At 42.9% G+C, this 17,017-nt stretch overlaps 1 protein-coding gene across 1 annotated transcript in view; it reads right to left on the bottom strand.

Moving 5' to 3' along the window:
- OSBP (oxysterol binding protein) overlaps positions 1-17,017 on the bottom strand; it is a 31,975-nt gene extending 14,958 nt beyond the window's left edge. The window contains exons 1-7 of the mRNA XM_003801371.3: positions 16,134-17,017; positions 11,167-11,375; positions 9,361-9,611; positions 3,959-4,157; positions 3,613-3,715; positions 3,190-3,244; positions 2,873-3,004 (exon numbers count right to left, since the gene is read on the bottom strand). Coding sequence (XP_003801419.1) covers positions 2,873-3,004; positions 3,190-3,244; positions 3,613-3,715; positions 3,959-4,157; positions 9,361-9,611; positions 11,167-11,375; positions 16,134-16,495 — 1,311 coding nt within the window. The 5' untranslated portion in view covers positions 16,496-17,017. The remainder of the gene's footprint in view (positions 1-2,872; positions 3,005-3,189; positions 3,245-3,612; positions 3,716-3,958; positions 4,158-9,360; positions 9,612-11,166; positions 11,376-16,133) is intronic.

Here is a 17,017-nt window from a genome sequence, read left to right on the forward strand (position 1 = left end):
TATTGACCTGGTAGAGTACTATGACATCACAGCTCACAGCAACCTCAAACTCTTGGGTTTAAGCTATTCTCTTGCCTCAGCCTCCTGAGTAGCTGGGACCACAAGCGCCTGCCACAATGCCCAGCTATTTTCTTGTTGCAGTTGTCATTGTTGTTTAGCTGGCCCGGGCTGGGATTGAACCCGCAAGCCTTGGTGCATGTGGCTGGTGCTGTAACCACTGTGCTACGGGGGCCAAGCCCATTTATATACTTTTATAAGTAACAAACTACAGCCTACTTTTTTTTCTGAGAATTATACCAAATGTTTCTCTATGGACATTTTCCAATAAACATTGAGCCAGAGGACAAACATTAGAATACTCATCTTTTGGGAAACCAGATCTACCAAAATAATCTGTCTCACTCCAAAACCATCTTGCCTCCACTGAGAGACACTGAGAGGCAGTATGATAATACAAATGCATGCTGAATGGTGACAGACTGATAAAGCTCTAGACCTTTTTAAAAGAGGGTGCTAGGCTGGGCGCGGTGGCTTACACCTGTAATCCTAGTACTCTGGGAGACTGAGGTGGGTAGACTACTTAAGCTCAGGAGAGCAAGAGTGAGACCCTGACGCTACAAACAGCCAGGTGTTGTGGCAAGCACCTGTAATCTCAGCTACTTGGGAGACTGAGGCAAAAGAATCACTTGAACCCAAGAGTTTGAGGTTGCTGTAAGCTATGAAACTACAACATTTTACCAAGGGTGACAAAGTAAGACTGTCTCAAAAAAAAAAAAAAAAAAAAAAAAGAGTGTGCTTATTAACTACATCCAACAAAATCTCTCAGGGACCAAATTGCAGGCAACAGGAAGTAACACTTTCATACATGAAGCCAACCACTGGCAGCTATTAAACTTATCAGCAGTGCCAGGAACTACAATGAGTGCATCCTTAAGCTATCACTGTTTGTCACACATACCAGTCCTGTTCACTAACAACTGCTCTAGGAACCAGATTCTCTAAAAGTGCCAGGCTTTTTATAATGGTCATTTTGTCAGAAGCCATACAGGAAAACACATAAATCTGAGTATTTAAAGTAGAAGGAAGCAGGAAATTATTTATACAATTGATGAAGAGCTGGAGATCAGCAACAGTAGGAAGCCAGGACCACTGATAGGCTGGAGGGACAAAGAAAAGCAGTGGAATTATTGCAGCCCAGAGGCTGGGGGGAAAGATCCAGAAAAATCTAAAACCTCGACTTGGGGGAGGTCTGTCTAGTAAAAACTAGAGCCACATAGCTGCTGCCAGAGCACTGTCCAAGAGGGCATGAAGGGGAGGAGAAATACCCAGTGAAATATCCTTCTTCCCAACTCCAGTCTCTCACTGGTGTCTTGCATTAGTGGAGCCCAGCCAGACTCCAGCAGACACAGAAGCCTGAAAAATACAGCCTAAAGAAATCAGTTTTCCTGTGACATAGCTAAGAACAGGGGAAGGGTGTGAACTTGATCTGCAGGCAAATAGGTACAAGACTGCACATTCCTAAAGGCAATGTCAACAAGGAACTAACAGTAAAGGGAGACAGAGAGGTCACCTAGAAAAGAGGCTATTTCTAAGCAGGAACCACATCTTTGCAACCTGCCTTTCCAGCCCACCTTCCCATTACTTCCTTCAAGGCATTTAATGCTCTAAGTAATGGAGTTCTTTTCAAGTCCCCGATAAAGCAAATTTTAAAAAAATATTTCTCTAGTGTGCTTACTCTTAGCTTTTTCTTATCTGGAGGGCAATACTTGTCCTAACAAAAATCTTACATACTTGTATATAAACCTACTTGTTTTCTAAGACCCTGTTAATGAATTATTTTAACATGAATGACCTATACGTGCTAGGCCCTGTGCTAAGCATCAAGAATGTGAAGACTATTAAGACATAGTCCCCGACCACAAGGAATACAATCTATGGAGGGCAGAAACCACATACTGGTCCATAAACCCCAAGAGGGTAAAGAGAATGCCTTCTGTATTTGGTACACCGAGTAGCTGGCTATGGACAGAACTGGCTGCCATCCTCCCCATTCCCCCACTATCCATTCGTCTCTTCTTCTACAAAAGTAGTAGAACTCTGAACTTTTTACTAGGCCATGCCAGCCAGGAAAGAAGTCTCCATTTCCAGCCTTTCTCCACCTGGCTGTAGCCATGTAGGTGAGTTTGGGCCAGAGATATTTAAGGGAAAATGGTTTTCACAAGTTCCAGGAAGTACCCTTAAAAGGCAGAGCTTGCTCGTCTTCTTTTTCCATCTTCTGGCTGGATGGGATGACATCCTGTGGGCACAAGCTGCAGCAGCCACTTCAGACCTAGGAACTGAGGCCACAGGCAGTACAGCAACAGGCCAGAAGGAAACCTGGTCCTCACACCAGGGAGTAGGTACCAGCCCTGGACCACTTACTTCTGGACTTTAACACAGAATGAGTTAAGTTAATATTTAAGGCAGGGGCTGTCAGCTTTTTCTGTAAAGGGTTATATAATAAATATTTAGGCTTTGGTGCCCCCTAAACATTTATCCGTGTAGTGCTATCCATAAGCCTACCTGTTTTCACACCTGTCTCTTTTAAACAATATGTTTTTCAAAAACAGAAACTATGTTACAGTTATGTTTGCATTCCCCAACACATCTAGCATAGGAAATTTGCTCAAAAATAACTGTTATTGAACATATAGATCTGATTTAGGTGATCGCATGATCCACAGTCAGGATTAAGGGATAGATTACAACTACAAGGATAAAAGAGAACATGCCACAAACTGCCACACATGTGGAATGGGCTGCCCTACCAGCCCTCTTCCCACTGAGACTGAGGGGACTTCCTGGCAGCAATCTGGGTGTACAAGAACCTCACCGGCATGGGGATCTTAGAGAGTTCTTTTCCAATGCAGTTCTTCATGATGCTCCACAAATTGAGGCTATAATTTGGCTTATATGGTATTCTGGTTCTCTTTTCCTTCTTGGTCTCTTCCAGCTGATGCTTGTACTGAAAGCAAAAACAAAGCTATTGAACAAAGCTACAGAGAACAGAAAACCCAGTATTTACAACTTTCCCTTCCCCCATGCTAAAAAAAAAAAAAAAATCACTATTTCCTGTTTCTCTTAGTACTTCACAAACAAATCCTTGGGAATCATATCCCTCAGCTTTGATCACTCGCATGTAAGTGTTACCTGTTCATCAAGGCTGATGTCACTGCTAGCTCCACTGATATTGCTGCCAGTACGTCTGCAGGGATGGAAAACAGAGAAGAATTAGAACAACGACCAGAACTAGAGTTTGGCTCTCGACATAGCTTTTTCGTCATTGTTGTTGCTATTGTTAAGGTATGTTACTGAGATGTCTTCAACATTTCTTTACAAAGCAGAATGCCTAGTAAGCTATGCAAACTTACGAAGACACTTAAGATAGAATAGGTACGAATTTAAATATCTCTGGCGAATCTGTTCATGTTAAAAAGCTGACACGTTTCCACTTACTTATACAAGAGTCCAGATCTTAGTAAATATCAACAACTATGACATTTCCACTGAAACGTTTCTAACCTTTTGATAGCCAAATACATTTATTTTCTCCAATGGTCCAGGATAACTTACTTGTGGCCCAAATTTTCAGGCATGGTGATGATTTCAGGTGCATCAAAAAATTCATTCTCATCATCTTCATCACTCATGTCTCCTTTGCCAGAGCAGCACTGATCTACAAGGAGAAAAGCCTTGGTCATCCACTTTAGTTATATTTACCAAGTGCCTGGGGTAGGAGGTTCTTTTAAATACTAACGACAAATACAGTACCAAATAGTAGAAAGCAGTGGAAAATCCAGGAAAAATTCCAATTCCATTCCATATGAGCCACTGATCATGGAGAATTTGGAGTTCCATCAATTACAAAAAACCAACAGGCTCATATAAGATCTATCTGCCTAACAACCAGGCATCTTACCTTTACCAGAACCAGCACTGCCAGGAGTGTTTGCCGGCAGCACTGTGGCTCCCCGGAAGGCCCTCTCCAGGTGATTATGCTGCTTTGCCAGCTGCTCAAGGGTCTCTTCCAGTCGGATACGCTGGTCTCTTTCATATTGTAGTGATTTTTGCCACTTTTTACTATGAGTCTGGGCTAACATGAGGAAATCTCTACAGGCCTGTAGGGAGAAAGCATTGATTATATCACTTTAAGTAAATAGAGATTCCCCTAGGCCTCTGTAAGCCCCGTAAGTAAGTTTATACTGGGAAATTTCCAATGAAAGACTTTCCCTGTTGTGTGAACATAGCAGAAATAGTGAGCTCCATGCTACAATCAAGGTCAAATCCAGAAAAACATGGTTATCACAGTTCTTTTATAGCTTTCTGGTCAAGAGGACCAAACGAATGCCAAGTGAGCAGTAAACCTAGACAAAGTATTAGTGGCAATACCACAAAGGGGAGGTGCGTGAACTGTGTCAAAAAAAAAAAAAAAAAAAAGAGACACACAGAGAGAGAATTATTGACTGAAAGATAAGAAAAAGCATAAGGACTCAGTGCCCATAGCACAGCAGTTACAGTGCCAGCCACATACACTGAGGCTGGCAGGTTCGAACCCAACCCAGCCAGGTAAAGAACAATGACAACTCCAACAAAAGCTAGCTGGGTACTGTGGCAGGCACCTGTAGTCCCACCTACTTGGGAGGCTGACATAAGAGAATCACTTAAGCACATGGTGGAGGTTGCTGTGAGCTGTGAATGCACAGCACTCTACTGAGGGCGACATAATGAGACACTATCTCAAAAAAAACCAAAACCCAGCATATGATAAATGCTTTCAATAAATTCTTTGTTTTTTTTTTTAACTCATTTAGTGAGATTTAATTAACTAATTATTATTATTATTTTTTGAGACAGGGTCTCTCTCCGTCACCCAGACCTAGAGTGCAGTGGTGTCATAATACCCCACTGCAACCTCAAACTGCTGGGCTCAAGTGATCTTCCTGCCTCCCAAGTAGCTGGTCAACTAATTCTTGACTAAAATCAAGTAGCCTAAAGCTGAAGAATTCTGACATTGAGAACAGAGAATCTGCACTGAATTAGACCAAATATTCGGAAACATTTGATTTTTACTTTGGTCATTAAGAGAAACAAATGGCCTTAAAAATCAGAAGCCTGGGAGGTGCCTGGGGCTCAATGAGTAGGGCGCCGGTCCCATATACCAAGGGTGGCGGGTTCAAACCCAGTCCCGGCCAAACTGCAACAAAAAATAGCCGGGCATTGTGGCGGGCGCCAGTGGTCCCAGTTACTTGGGAGGCTGAGGCAGAAGAATTGCCTAAGCCCAGGAGTTGGAAGTTGCTGGAGCGACTCCACTGCACTCTACCGAGGGCGAAAAAGTGAAACTCTGTCTCTACAAAAAAAAAAAAAAAAAATCAGAAGCCTATTTAAGGAATCCAAGAGAAAAACCACACGTGATCACATGAGTACCTACACTTGATTCCCACTAATGTCGGGACAAAATCTTAAGTGCTGGTTATAAACACAAAGGGCACATCACACTTTGGCCACCACCTGTCTTGTGTTCTTCTCTCCAGGCAGGTGTATTTACTCCTGCATCCTACCAAGGATCCATGCTGAACTGCTCACCGTTTCTTGGATGCAGACTTCTTTGAGGCCTGCCTACCTTAGTAAATGCTATTTGCTCTGCTTAGATGCCCTAAGAAAGGGGAAATCTTCATTCTTTAAAATTTCTGGTAACTGTTACTTCTTGACACTCTCCCCCTAGTCTCATATGCAGCCAGTTTCTTTTCTACATTTCTGTAGCACTTTGCACAAATTTCTATTTTACACATGTACAGCAGTATCGTGACTGATGTTCTATCTCTCCAGATGGAGTCATATGCAATTTAAAGACATTTTACAGATTATGCATATGCAGACTCCAGGTCCTAATTTAGTTGCTTTTTACATAATAGGAACCTGATAAAGTCTGTTTAATAAATAAAGGAAAGAAGCAAGGAAGCAATGTAAGTTTCAAAGTTGATTCCCTGTTACAGTAAAAGGTAAACAGATTATCTCCCATGTTTCAACCACTGCACACGCTAATGGCTACAAAATCAGTAATTATAGCCTAGGCCACACAGAATTTCAGACCAGAATATCCAATTGCCAATCTAATGGCTCAAAGTAACCTCAAAATCAATGGGTCCCAACGTGAAATCACCACTTTCTCACGCTGACTCGGCTTCTCCCTCTGACATTACCCATGCCAAGCAGAGTTCCAGGGCCTTCCCAGTTGTCCACACCAGAAAACTAAGGGGCCTCCTTCTCTTACTTCTGCTTCCTTTCATACATCCAATTATCAAGTCCTAGTGACTCTTCCTTAATATGTTTGGAATCTGTACCCATCTTTCCATCTTCCATACTCAGAGGTAGTCCAGAGTACACACTCTGGAACTGGGACTGTGGGGGCTCAAATCACAAGTCCAATCCACTATCTGTAGAAATCTAGCCGTAGAATGAGGGCAAGTTATTTAACTTTTCTGTGCCTCATGTTCCTCATCAGTAAACAAAGAATAACAATAATAACAGTAAGCTTTACTGGGTTCACAGTAAGCATTCAATAAGGTGTTAGCTATGATAATTATGTCTGCCTCAAAACTGGTCTCCCCTTCTAATCCCCCACTACCAAGCCCATTTAGCAAAAGCCTATCCTGCACAATTAATTCCACTCCAGGAATTACTGGCTACTTTCTTGCTTTACTAATAGTCAATTGCCAACAGTTCCTAGCCTTTGGGAGTAAGGGAGGAATCTGCATATGCTACACCACGACCTGCATCAATGCTTCTCCTTCATTCCCTTTTAATATTGGTCATAAGTAAAATTTAGCTATGTCAGGCACTTTGCCTAGCAGTTCACATACATTACCTAAGAAGAGCCTTCCAACAACCCTGTGAAGGGTCTCCTAGTATCATCATCACTTACAGACAAGGAATTGTGGTCACAGAGGATGTAGGTTATCCCAGGTTACACAGTTAGGTCACAGAGGCAGTTGGATTCCAAGCCCTGAACTCTAGCTTGCTTTTCTTCAAAAGAACACTCTCACTGCTCCTTCTGAATTTATTTGAGGTGTCACCTTGGGGTGGGGAAACTTCAGCCTTCTGATTTTAAGATTGTTCAAAGGAAGCAAGAAAAGCTTCATCTTTCTCTGCTGAGCCCCTTTTAATAAAAGGCTTTTTTTCTGTAAAATTTGAATTAAGCCAAAAGGTCGCACTTAAAGAGCCTAGATGACCTGCACCCTCAGCAGTCCTGATCTTTTCCATTAAGTAACTTAGCGAACTCCATAAGGATACATTTGTTTCTCAGGCCCTCACTAGATAGTAATCTCTGAAGGGCAGGGACCATATCCACCCTCAGGTATATCTCCTAACACAATGCCTGGAACACAGCAGGTGCTCAATAGATAGCAAGTGAATACACTAACAGTGTCAAATTTACTATGGTGATTAGATTCACTTTGATAGTAAGAAAAGCTATATCCTAGCCATCAAGAAATTGAGTGAAAGGTATGTCCTTTGATACAGTTTTACCAGTTTAGAGCTGTAATGTTCTAGCATGTTAATTTTTAAAATGCATATTACACCTGAGGCCTTGTTATTATTACCTTAAAGGTACAAAGGAAATAACACAGGGATAAAAAATGCATTTTAAGCAATCATCATCTATGAAAGGGGTATAGGCCATGCACCAAGGGAGAACCGAATGAGGAAACAGAACCACCTTACCTTTGACTTTCAAGAATCATTCCCTTTAACACATACCCGCGACACTCAGAACTAGGGGGAGAAGAATTTCCCCAAGGAACAAAGATAAGTATAGTTTAAGAGAGAAGTCCAAACTAAAGTTTCAGCTTTATGAAGGGGTCCTTTATTTAGAAAAAGTTGAGATTAATAGATTAATTGACCATATGAGATTTCCCTGAACAAAAGGGACTGGAAAACCAGGCACACAGCTGCTAAGAAGTGAGACAGTTTGGGAAAAGAACGTGTGATTAGACATCAGAAATGCAAGCATCAGAACTGATTTCCTGAATGGTCCTAGCAAAGAGTTTATCTTCCTGCAGTCCCTAATTGGAGAGTATAATTTGTCTTCTTTTTACCTTGTGTGAATAAAAGCACTGAACAAAGTGTTCAACACTTCAGAAAATGATATTAAAAGTTAGCACAACTTTCTATTACAAAACAAAGTGATTAAAATGAGAAAAACTAAATTTCCCTTTGGTCATAGGAAAAAATCTTTCATCTTTAGAAGCCAAACTTTCTATGTTTTAGAGATGGGGTCTCACACTTGCTCAGAGTGGTCTCCAACCAGTGAGCTCAGGCAGTCCACCTGCCTCGGCCTCCCAGAGCACTGGGATTACAGGCGTGAGCCACCGTGCCCAGCTATATGTCAAGACTTCTTATTCCCCAAAGGGAAAATCTGGCACTAGTGAGGCAATTTAATACCATTTAATTAAACAGGAAAGAAAATCACTCTGCACAAACCTTTTCTCACAGAGTACTCTTGTCACTTATGAAATTTTTATGAGGAAGGTAACTAAAATAACCTGCCAGGTGGGAATCAGTTACCCAAAGAGGAGAAACAGCATTGTTTAGGCCATGTATTCATTTCATACCTATCAATACATCAGTAATGCCAGTAGTATTTGTGTATACTCAGAGCCTCACACCCAAACAGCTAAAATATTCCACAAACCAACAACATCCACCAGATGGAATAATAAGTAACCATGTTATAAGTAGGAGTAATAAGAGGGCAGAAGCATTTTTTAAAGAAACTCAAAGCTGAGCATTTTGTCTTATCAACAGAATTATCTCTGAAATCAGGGACTAAAGATGGGACTAATTAGCATTACAAGGTTCTCAGTAGTACTTGGTTTGGCCTCCACTGACCCCCCAATATGCCAGAATGTATTAGCAAAGTAAGCATATGCCTTAGTTAACTCAAAGCTCCAAGTACATGACAGTAAAGAACTCATAGAGACTTTTTAGTTCCATCACACTAAGTTAGATATAAATAAATAAAACTATAACCCAGAAAGATTAAGGGACTCAACTAATATCACCATCAGATGTCCTGCTGTTTGCAGAGGCAGTGCTTGAACTCTAGGCTCCTACCTAACACCCAAGTTGAAGCAATGTCCTCCATGTCCTCCAGACCACTTGAATGGAGCCTGAAAGTCATTCCATCTGGGCAGCACTTGAGCAGTGAAGCAGGACCCAGTACTCTGCACTTTATCAATTATAATTTTCAGGCATTTGGGAAGAATTATGTTTCAAAGAGGGAAAGAATCAAAACACAACATAGACACCATCTGCACTCACATTGATCATGGCATTGGATGTTATCCTAAAAAGCGTGGCTCGTTCGTTGACCTGCTTGATCTTCTCATTGCTCTCGGCAGGCAGCTTTAGGGACTCCAGCTCACTGAGAGAGCGCTGCAGAGCTGTGCCGTGCTTAGCTATCAAGTCATTGCACGTGCTCAGGTCCTCCACTTTGCTGGAGAGGGTCCGAAGTGTATTCTGCAGCTCAGTCTTGTCAGTTTGTGACACAGACTCTTCATCTCCTGATTCATCTGCAGGAATGAAAAGGTAAGTTACAGGACACCAGACTACCTACTTTGCCTACCACCAAACCAACACTCCTCATGAAAGAAGCTTGTCATTAGCAGGTGATTTCTCTACAGTGTAGACCACAGAGCATCTGCACCACAAACACCTGAGGTGCTTCCTAAAGCAGCAGCGCCTCTGGCCCCACCCTTAGAGACTTTAATTAAGCTGGTATTAAGGCAAAGCCCCCAAATCTGCCTTTCTAATAAGTTGCCCAGGTAATTCTGATGCTCACTAACGCTTGAAAGCCACTGAACTCTAGGACAACATGGAGAAACTGAATGGCTTTAAAAGTGGAGATGAATTGAGGTTTTTAACTCTAGCTTGAGGGCTCCAATCTAGTTTAAACTAGTAACTATTGCAAATCCTCTATCACCTGTTGCATGATCAGCGGGTCCTGTATGAATGAATTGAGAACCGCAGACTAGCTCTCTGTAATGCAGACCATGTGCACAAGGCTAAGGGCCCAATAATGTATCTTTTTTGAAGGAGACTTCAGGAACTTCATGACAAACTCGTTTGACACTGAAGCCATCATGAAAGCAATACAAGGTATTATGTTAAATAGCTCTCCAACAATAAGCAGAGAAGCTATGTTGTACCTGTTGCTATCACTTCTGCACTTAACACTCTGTAACTGCAAAATGCTTATCTAGCAGAGTTACCACTTCCCTTGGAGGGTGGGCAGCTAACATCAGAACTAAAATCAAAACAAAAGAAATAAGACTTGCCCTATCTATAGCTAGATAGGAAGACAAGACCAAAGTCAGAATATAACCTATTACTAAAAAATTCATGAAGTGGTGAATTTTCCTTTTGCTGCTTAATAGATATTAAATACATCTTTCTTACAATAGATATTATGTATAAATGACAGAAAAAAAAAAAGAGAGACCATTAGAAGAAAAAAGTAGTATGGCCATATCCAAACTGTGAATTGTAATAATCCTAAAACTGGCCTAAAAATAAAATAGTAGTTTTTCAGAATTTTTTTTTTTTTTTTGGAGACAGTCTCACTTTGTCGCCCTTGGTAGAGTGCTGTGGTGTCACAGCTCACAGCAACCTCAAACTCCTGGGCTTAAGTAATTCTCTTGCCTCAGCTCCCCAAGTAGTTGGGACTACAGATGCCCATCACAATGCCCAGCTATATTTAGAGGCAGGGTCTTGCTCTGGCTCAGGCTTGTCTCCAATCTGTGAGCTCAGGCAATCTACCTGCCTTGGCCTCCCAAGTGCTGGGATTATAGGCGTAAGCCACCGTGCCTGGCCCAGTTTTTCAAAATTTTAAGATAGCTAGCTGGCATTAAAGGAAAAGCTACAACTGTTATACCTTTAGGACAGAGTTTTTAACCTTGGCCAGATAATCCTTTGCTGTGGATTGTTTCCTGTACCATAAGAGGGTTGGTAGCACCCCTGGCCTCTATTCTCTAGATGCCAGGAGCATCTCCCCTCAAGCCCCTTCAATGTGATAACCAAAACTGTCTCCAGATACTGGCAAATATCCTGGTGTTCTTTGTTCCCTACCTGATTCTGCCAGCATCTTCACAGCTTTGGCCTTGGCCAGTTCCAGGGCTGTAACCCAGCGCTGACGTTCCACTTCTGAGCTAGCCTTCAGATGGTAAGTCTGAGCACCCCCATTGGAAATGATAAAGTTGCAGGAGTCTTCCACAGTGATATTGGCTGTGGCAAGGTTGATGGTACCACGGCAGGTATGTCTCATTTCAGCCTTTGACCTGCAATAATGACATAAAGACAAGATCAGCAGAAAGCTGATGGGAGGTTTATCTTTCCTCACATTCCATTTATTTTCATAACTCTGACTTCTTTGAAAGTATGATAGTTTAGGAATCAGCAACTTTCAGTCCCTCAAACAACTCCCTAAAATTTCTGAAACAATCAGTAGGGATTTATTTCTTCAAAGCTTGTATGTGTTATTTCTGAGTCAGATTTTATTCCCCTGCTGTTCCTCTTACCATTTGCTTTTTAAAAATAGGCTTGACTGAAGTATTACTATATGAAATATTAATTCAGCACCTTTAAGTGTACAGTTGAATGAATTTTGACAAATGTACACAATTGTGTAACCACCCCACAGTCAAGATGTTTCCATCACCTCAGAAAGTTCCCTCATACCCTTTTGCAGTCAGGAATTACTTTTTACTTAGCAAGGTATAATTCTAAAGAGCTTTATAACCTTGTGCAACAAATTTCCTATAATAGTCTTATTCCCTAAGAATAGCTCCATTTTTCTATACACTGAACCATCTCCCTCACTGTAATAGCCCAAATGGGAACTGTCATTCTATGCTTAGAATTATATCATAGGAACATAAAAAGGCACATTTAAATGTCTAAAGTAATAAATATTGGCCGAGGCTCAAATCATATGAAATAAGAATAACTAGCTTTCTGGGGGATTAAAGAAATAATCATAAAGAAATCACCAGGTGTTTTAATCTTCCTGGAATATATTCTTTCCTAATATTCACCAACCTCTCTGGATGGGAACTCCTAAGCCAGTCTATTAATAGCTAGGAAAGATTCGGCAGATCTGCTCTCAGAGGACGAGGTGTAAAAATTTTCCCCACTCTGTTGACTGACAGTTCTTTTTATAGACTAACTTTTGAACTTTACCACACTGCTTGGTGACAAGCTACAAGACAACATAAAATCTCAAGCTTCTAGCGCAACTGAGTATGCAGTGAAAACTGTGTCATTTCCTCACTACCTGCTGATTATGCCCAGAGACCTGCATGTGGAGACTGCAGTTTCCCCATCCAACTTGGAATATAAAGAGGTCAAAGTCCTTTGCCAACTGCCACAGTACAAAGCAGAACCATTTCCCTTTCAGTGGAGCCAACGGCCAAGCATACCTGGCACATCCAGAATTCCTACATGCCAGAAATGACACACCCCATCTCTAGAAATGAAGATTTGGTATGTTTGAGAAAGTCTGTTTACTGTGCTTAGGAAGACAGGTTTGCTGTTGTTTGACCTGTCACATGAGACAGGTTTTCCTTCCTCAAATGTACAAATGAGCAGTATGGGAAGGCTGCCGGGGGGGGGGGGTGTCCTCAATGGACTGGGCCATTTTCCATCCCCTGCACCTGCTACACTGTAATGTTAATCCCTGTTTTTTTCTATTCTTACCTCCCTGCCCCCAAGCTTCAGTTACATTATGAATAATGTAGGCTGAATTACAGACACACAGCTGACAGGCCAGCTCACCCTAGCTTTCTACTCCAAGGGTGCCACTTGGACCTTCTTCCACATTCCTCCTCATTGGCACTTTTCACAAACCACTTCCTGAGAATCTCTTCTGCCTGGGTCAGGTTCATGAACTAAAGAAGTTTCTCAAATCACATAAAGTATGTAGCAGTTAAAAAAAAAATACCAGGGAACCCTGGGAGTAAGGCAAGCTTGACCTCGGAAATCTTGGGTTTGGGCCGATATACCTACATTACAAATGATTAATGCAGAAGCAGGAATACCCATGATTCTCAGGGTGCAAGATAGGTTCTTCAGACACTACAGTATAAGGTTATATTTTCTGCCTAGAAAGTTCTTCCCTGAACAGGCCAGCTAAAACAGTAATTCAATCTCTAGAAGTTAGCCAGGAAAACTAACTCTATGCCTTGTCACAATATTTTTGGGAGAACTAGGATTCTACATGAGCTTTTAAGTAATGGGACATTTATGTATGTACCTTGGTAAGGAAGCACAGGATAGGTAAAAAGAAGGAAGTCACCTGCCGAAGCCTTTTTGGCCTATTAGGACAGTTCATCAGAGGATGGGCCTAAAAAGTATATGATCTCAGATAGAAGGAAAAACAGTATTTTAGAACTGACATACATAAGAGATTGCAAGTTTTGGAGGTATGAATGGCAGGTGGAAGGGCAACTTAGCTAAAAAAAATTCTAGGAGGAGATGGGTGTTGTGTTTCGTGCTTATAATCATAGTACTCTGGGAGGGTAAGACCAGAGGATTGCTTGAGCTCGGGGAATCAAAACCAGCTTGAACAAGAGAGAGACCCTGTCTCTACTAAAAGTAGAAAAATTAGCCAGGCATTGTGGCAGGCACCTGTAGTCCCAGCTACTCAGGAAGCTGAGGCAGAAGGATCTCTTGAACCCAGGAGTTTAAGGTTGCTGTAAACTAGGCTGACTCCACAGTGCTCTAGTCTGGGCAACAGAGTGAGACTATGTCTCAAAGAAAGAAAGGAAAGGAAGAAGGAGGGAGAAAGGTAAGAAAAGGAAAAAAAGAGAAAAACGAAGAAGAAAGAAAAGAAAGAACGAGAGAAAGAAAAGAGAAGAAAAAAGAAAAGAAAACAAAGAACGAATTGCCATTATAGTTGGTAGGCAGTATTTCAATTTTGAGGATAGTAACTCAGGATCCTATCACTTGGTTGACTTGTGGGTGGGACCATCTTGGTTGGCAAGGACAGGCCTATGGCACATTTCCCAATATGTGCTTTGGTATGTTTTGAAAGGAGTTTTCGCTGTAGTCAGACAGTACCACTAACTCTTGTAATGGAGACGTTAAAAGTGGTTACAAATCCTTGAGGAGACAGCAACATAAAAGTTATCAGTGTCCAAGAGCAGTACTCATCAAAGAATCAATGGCTTAGAAAGTGAATCCTATAAGAACTTGGGTGAGGAAGAATGACCACACACGAAGGCTCTTAGATGACAAAAAAAAAAAAATTGAAAATGGGGGGTGTATCAGTACTAACAGTGACTTATGACTTAAGTGAGGATATAAGTCAATTGAACTTTAGAATGATGGTTAATAATAAAAAGGAAAACATGAACTAGAGTAAGGGAAAAGACTCTGGGGCAAACTAAAATTTTAGAGTTGAGATCTAAACATAAACTAAAACAAACTGATAAGTCTTGGATGTGTTGTTAGAAAGGGTTATAATTAAAATCAATTCTGAATACAATAATGCAAATGATATACACAACTATTCACAACTAATATTGCTTAAGCAGTGGGGATGAACTGTCTAAGACAAGAGACAGATAAGAATGTGCTCCTACCAATAACCTCCAAGCCCATCTTCCGTTTCTCCTCAAAATTCTCTAAAAGCCAATACAATGGAATTGATGAAAAAGAGACTTGTCCATGCCAACTCTCCTGGTAGCAGAGTGACTACTAGCAAGGGAAAAAAAATAGAGTGAGCTGCTCTTCAACATCAATGTTTTAGGTCCTAAATAGGATGGTCTTTAGAAAAAGATTTCAATTATGAATGTCATATTAAGGAAAGTCTTCCCTAAAGAAGACTTTTATACTTTTTGCATAAAATACATATAGTAGGCATGATCCATAAACTTACTTGCTATTGATAAGTAATTATTTCTGCAATTCACTGATCCATGTAACACTAACCTGAGTTTTAGGTTATGTTGATACCAACAGAAGGTGTTTCAAATCCTGACTCTTTCCTAACCGTGGGAAAGGTGCCCATGCTGAGTTTCAGTTTCCTCATCAATAAGATGGGACTATCTCCTAACTCACAGGATAGTGACTGGGAGTCAACAAAATCCTGTATGTAAAACACCTGGCCACACTGTCTAGCCCTCAGGAAATTTTCATCTCCTGTCCCCAAACCCCCAACTTAATTCCCCTATCTATAGTAACACAAGTAGCCCCAAAGCATGCTATGTTATGGGCAGGGTGTGTCACCATAAATATAAACAGTCCAAAATAAACATTGTTGAACAGAAGTAATCATACCAAAACATGGATTGTTCTTTTAATAACACTTTTCCTAACTAACCAAAAAGATTACGGAAACGTTGGGTAAAATAATTATTCCCACTGAATGATTCCCATGGAGCAGGTAGGGCAAGTAAAAATAAAAGCAGCACTGGAAGGTACATTCCCACTGGGCTGTCCAGAAGGTGAAAGGAGATGCAAGTCTTGAAGAGATAAGGAAAAGAGGCGACAGAATACCAAAGCTACGCTGTGTGTGATGTCCTTGTGCCTGAATGTGGAGGGAGTAAGGGCGGGTACATTAAGAGCTACGAATAACCTTGACTTTTGGAGACTGGACACAAGACAGTTAAGATTTGAGATTTGCACTGTTTAAGTTACTTGGTTACTTGGGGGTAGTGCTCAGATGTGCTCTCCTACATGTGCCCCCTTAGCACCTACAACAGTGCCTTGCGCGCAGAATAAATAATTGCACCCACGTGTGCATGGAACAATGAGAGAACAGATGCTTTCCAAACAACTGCAGATTGGAAAGGCCAGGAAATAAGGGGAAGATAGGGTGCCACGGGTGGGAAACCCAGGAAGAGGGAAGGTGTAAGTCACAGGGTTTCCACTTTCGTGATGGTGGGCTCCCGTCGTGGACTGTCAATCCGCGCAGATGACGAAAGTGGGCCTGGGGCGACCTTGGCTGCGGTGCCGGCCGGCAAGGATGACGGCGTCAGGGCTGTCGGCTGCACTAAGGGAGGCAAGGTGAGTGACTGCGCCCCGGAAGCAGTTACCTGTAGTAGCTCAAGAGCCCGTTGCTCAGCACGAACCACCGCCGCTGGTAGCCTTTGATATAATTGGTCCATTTGAAGAGCCAGCCCTCTCGAGCCGAGCCTGAACCCCCAGCGCCGGAGCCGCCCGAGCCCCCCGCCGGCGGCGTAGGGGTTGGGCCCGTCGCCGCCACTCCCCCGGCCCCGGGGCCTGAGCCGCCCGCAGCTGCCGCCACCACGGTCCCTGACGCAGCCCCAGAGCCCGGCCCCGCGTCTCCGCGGCCGCCGCCTCCTCCCACCAAGGGGGGACCGGCGCCGCCGCCGCCAGGAGCTGCAATGGCTGCCGGGCCCGGCCCCACCACTCCTCTCAGCTCCGTCGCCGCCATGAGCCGCCGCTGCCGCCGGGAGATACAGGACCGGAACCGCCTACGAGAGCCGCCGTCGCCGCTCGGAGCGCCCCACACCGCTAGCGCATCAGCCGCCGCCGCCGAGCGTCCCCGCCCCGCCAGGCCCGCCGCGGGGAGGAGGGCTGGGCCGCCGGGAAGGAGAAAGTCGATTGGTGCCGCTGAGTGTCACTTGAGGAACACCCTGCAGACATAGGTATTTCCCTCGGACCTGTCATTCTACAACGCCCAGTGAGAACCCAGGGTGGGACGCGTCTACCAGAACCTCCGTTGATTGGTTTTGGAAGAGGCCAATCAGACGCATCTAGAAGTTCATTGGTGTTTTTCTGAAGTTTCCAGCACTCAGGGCGGACGGAGAATGCGCAGTGCCCGGCCAATTTGATCGCCGATTGGCTAGTGTTTCCGCCACTCATTTCAGTTTATGCTCCTGTCCCTGCCACGTCACCCCCTCCCATCACTCTTCTCGTCGTCCTCTTCCGCCCTTACGGATTGGTGGTTAGTGTC

The sequence above is a fragment of the Otolemur garnettii genome, unplaced genomic scaffold, assembly GCF_000181295.1.
Source record: "Otolemur garnettii isolate 467f Iridium unplaced genomic scaffold, OtoGar3 scaffold00209, whole genome shotgun sequence".
Taxonomy (NCBI): domain Eukaryota; kingdom Metazoa; phylum Chordata; class Mammalia; order Primates; family Galagidae; genus Otolemur; species Otolemur garnettii.